Source organism: Euleptes europaea, chromosome 2 (assembly GCF_029931775.1).
Source record: "Euleptes europaea isolate rEulEur1 chromosome 2, rEulEur1.hap1, whole genome shotgun sequence".
In the NCBI taxonomy this organism is placed as follows: Eukaryota; Metazoa; Chordata; class Lepidosauria; order Squamata; family Sphaerodactylidae; genus Euleptes; species Euleptes europaea.
Window position 1 is genome coordinate 113,968,174 of NC_079313.1, and position 2,849 is coordinate 113,971,022.

The window sequence follows — 2,849 nt, forward strand, 5'->3', positions numbered from 1 at the left end:
GATTTCTCAGTTCCAGCTCCTGTGGGAGAGAAAAGCCTTTCCAGCAATGCTCCTCCAGGGGGAGATTGTGCGGAGACTAATGGGTATAGCAAACAAGAAGGTAACCTTGAAAAGTTACAGGGGAAAGAAAGTGTGCCAGGCCTCCTCAAGGACTAGTTTATGTTTCTTGCACAAGCAAGAAAACGTTTGCCAGGGAAAGCAGAACAAGAGAGATTCTCTGGAGACCGCTGATGTGCAAGAGAACGAACGGCAAACAGGGAACAATAAAGCTATAATCCAGAAAGCTCCAAAGGCTTTCCGGAATCATTGTGAAGAACACAAAAACGGGGGGGGGGGGGGGAGAACAGAGAAGAGGGAAATTGTTTGTTGCTTTCTCCCTCCCGTGCATGTAAGCAGCAGCTCATGTGCTTGTGACAAGAGACAATAATACTTTTCGCTTCAAAGGGGAGAAAAGTGTCACTCAAATGACAGGTCTAATTTGGTGTTTCAGAAGCCAAAAAACCACCCATCTCAAGCCTAGCACATTTAATCATTCCCCATCCCCACCCCGGCTAGCACTCTGCTTCTTCAAGCTAGAAATATGGAGAGCTTAAAAGGGACAAACGAAAAGAATGCTAAAAAGGGATCCCCCAAACATTAAAATAGAGCATGCTTCTTGCCAACTCAAGGCTTTTGTAAACCATGGATATTTGGCTGGGAAAGGGTAGGGCAGAGCAAGATGAGCTTCTGTGCCCGTGCTGTAAAAGTGGCATCATGACGACTCGGGGGTTTCAGAGCTGTGATCTAGGCAGGTACGTAGTTCAGGAAAACACTCTGGCAGTGAGCACGGTCCAGTTCGCCTGGCCAATGTGAATGCCACCCTCCAGGCTCCAGCAGCTTCCATGCTTATTAGCCAAGTTCTTTCTCAGATGTTCCAGGTGATGAGACGATCTTTAACCAAAAGCAAAGTGGAAAGGCGGCTTCCTGGCTCTTCAAACCAAGTTGGGGGCCATGCATCGGAGAAGGCCGGGCTGCAGCTTGAGCTGGACAAGAAGTCAGACAAATTCAACTCCAGCATCACGCAACACTTAAAATTCAATTCACCACCAGGTCAGAGCTAGAGGGACCGATTTCTGACAATACAGGAGGCAGGGGCACAAGCCAACCTCCCCTTCCCACGAACTGCATGGCTTCAGACCCCAACACAGATGTTAACACCAGAGTCAACACCATAGACAGCTTTTGTCAAATTTTACAGGCAGGTTGTGGGAGGGTAACTGATCATGAATGAAACACTTTAATCCAGACACACACAAATAGGTTGCTTGTACTCCAATCACATGCCTCATAATCCCGCCTTCTCACAGAACTGTTCTTTTAAAAGAAAAAAAAAGGGAAGAGGAGCTTGCAACCAAGCGGAGGGTTTTAGGTGCCAACTATGCTGGGATCATGGGCAGAGTCCGGCAGCTGGGAGCCAGAGCAGTGATACAAGAAGCAGTTCCCCCAGCAGCTATAGCAGATAAGGAACAAGGCGGCCAAGAAGACCAAGGCACAGATTGTGCAAGGTTTCCTCTCCAACAGGAAACTCAGTAGGTAGAAGCCCATGAACATTGAGTGGCTGAACCATAATGCTGGGTTGAGGGGCTTTGGGATAAGGAGAACAGGCAGTAACCACTGGAGGCAGTACATGGTGTCTGGTGATCAGGACGTCACAGTGATGGCGGCAATCCAGAGAGACAGTGAAACTCCTCCTCTGCGCATTCAACTCCTTGGAAATCTGGCGAGCGGACTTCATAAAACTGCGTTGTAATGCAGGGAGAAATCTTGACAGAAAAAAGAGGGGGAAAAGACAAGTCAGCAAACTGGGTTTCCAAATAATTCAGGACTCCCCAATGATCCAGCACACACACACTCATCCCAAAGCCTCTATGAATGTTCACCTAGAAGAAAATCTTTCATTTCACTTCCATGTTGATCTAGATGTTGTCATAATTATCTACGATTTGGTAATGCCCAAGTTAAACTAGTGCTAACAGCATTCAGAAACATCAGTTAGTTTACAACACAACAACTGGTTTATTGCATAGAATCTGTAGAGCCAATCACATCCCACTGGAACTTACAGATCTGCATGGGCTACCAGACATTTTATAAACGCAGTTCAAAATGTTGGTCTTCTCAAATATGACACTGAATTTGAACAAGTTAAACCGTGTATGGTGAAATGGATGCAGAATTTTGGAGAGGAGGTATCTATGCAATAGTGGGAGATGTTATGGTCAAAAGTGACAAAATTTACAGCCAGTCAATCGTTGAGAGAAAACTGGTACAAGATGTTCTGTTGTTGGTACATAACGCTGAAAGATATCCAGAAGAGGAATAAGGAATTTAGAGGATAGTGTTGGAAATATAATGAAAATGAAGGAACGTTTTTTCATATGGGGTAGTCATGCAAAAAAGTCAAGAAATTTTGGAAGGAAATTTGTGCAGAAATACAAACAATTTTTAAAACTACATTTGCCATGGGCCCAAATAATATGCTGTTGGGAATTGTACCAATAGGCCTTGAAAGATCAGAAGAACTGTTTAGATATATGACAGCAGCTACAAGAGTTGTGTGGGCTACAAAATGGAAAGCAGAGGAATGTCAAAGGTGTAAAAAACTGGAAGAATAAATTGGCAGATTATGCGGTGATGGTGAAATTGACAAACTATGTGAATAAAGGACCAAGTAAAGAATTCCAAGATAAATGGAAATTTTATTACCTATACTCCTCTTAAAATCTGAATTGAAGGCAAAGATGAATCTTAAGAGAAATGTAATTTATTTGTTGAAATTTTAATCAATTAAGATTAATGTCATTAATGTC

At 43.6% G+C, this 2,849-nt stretch overlaps 1 protein-coding gene across 1 annotated transcript; it reads right to left on the reverse strand.

Moving 5' to 3' along the window:
• Positions 1–1,140: 1,140 nt before the first annotated feature.
• Positions 1,141–1,791, reverse strand: BLCAP (BLCAP apoptosis inducing factor). The gene has a single exon (XM_056844972.1). It carries the CDS (start codon positions 1,666–1,668, stop codon positions 1,405–1,407), a length of 264 nt encoding a protein of 87 aa, XP_056700950.1. The 5' UTR covers positions 1,669–1,791; the 3' UTR covers positions 1,141–1,404.
• Between the last annotated feature and the right edge of the window lie 1,058 nt (positions 1,792–2,849).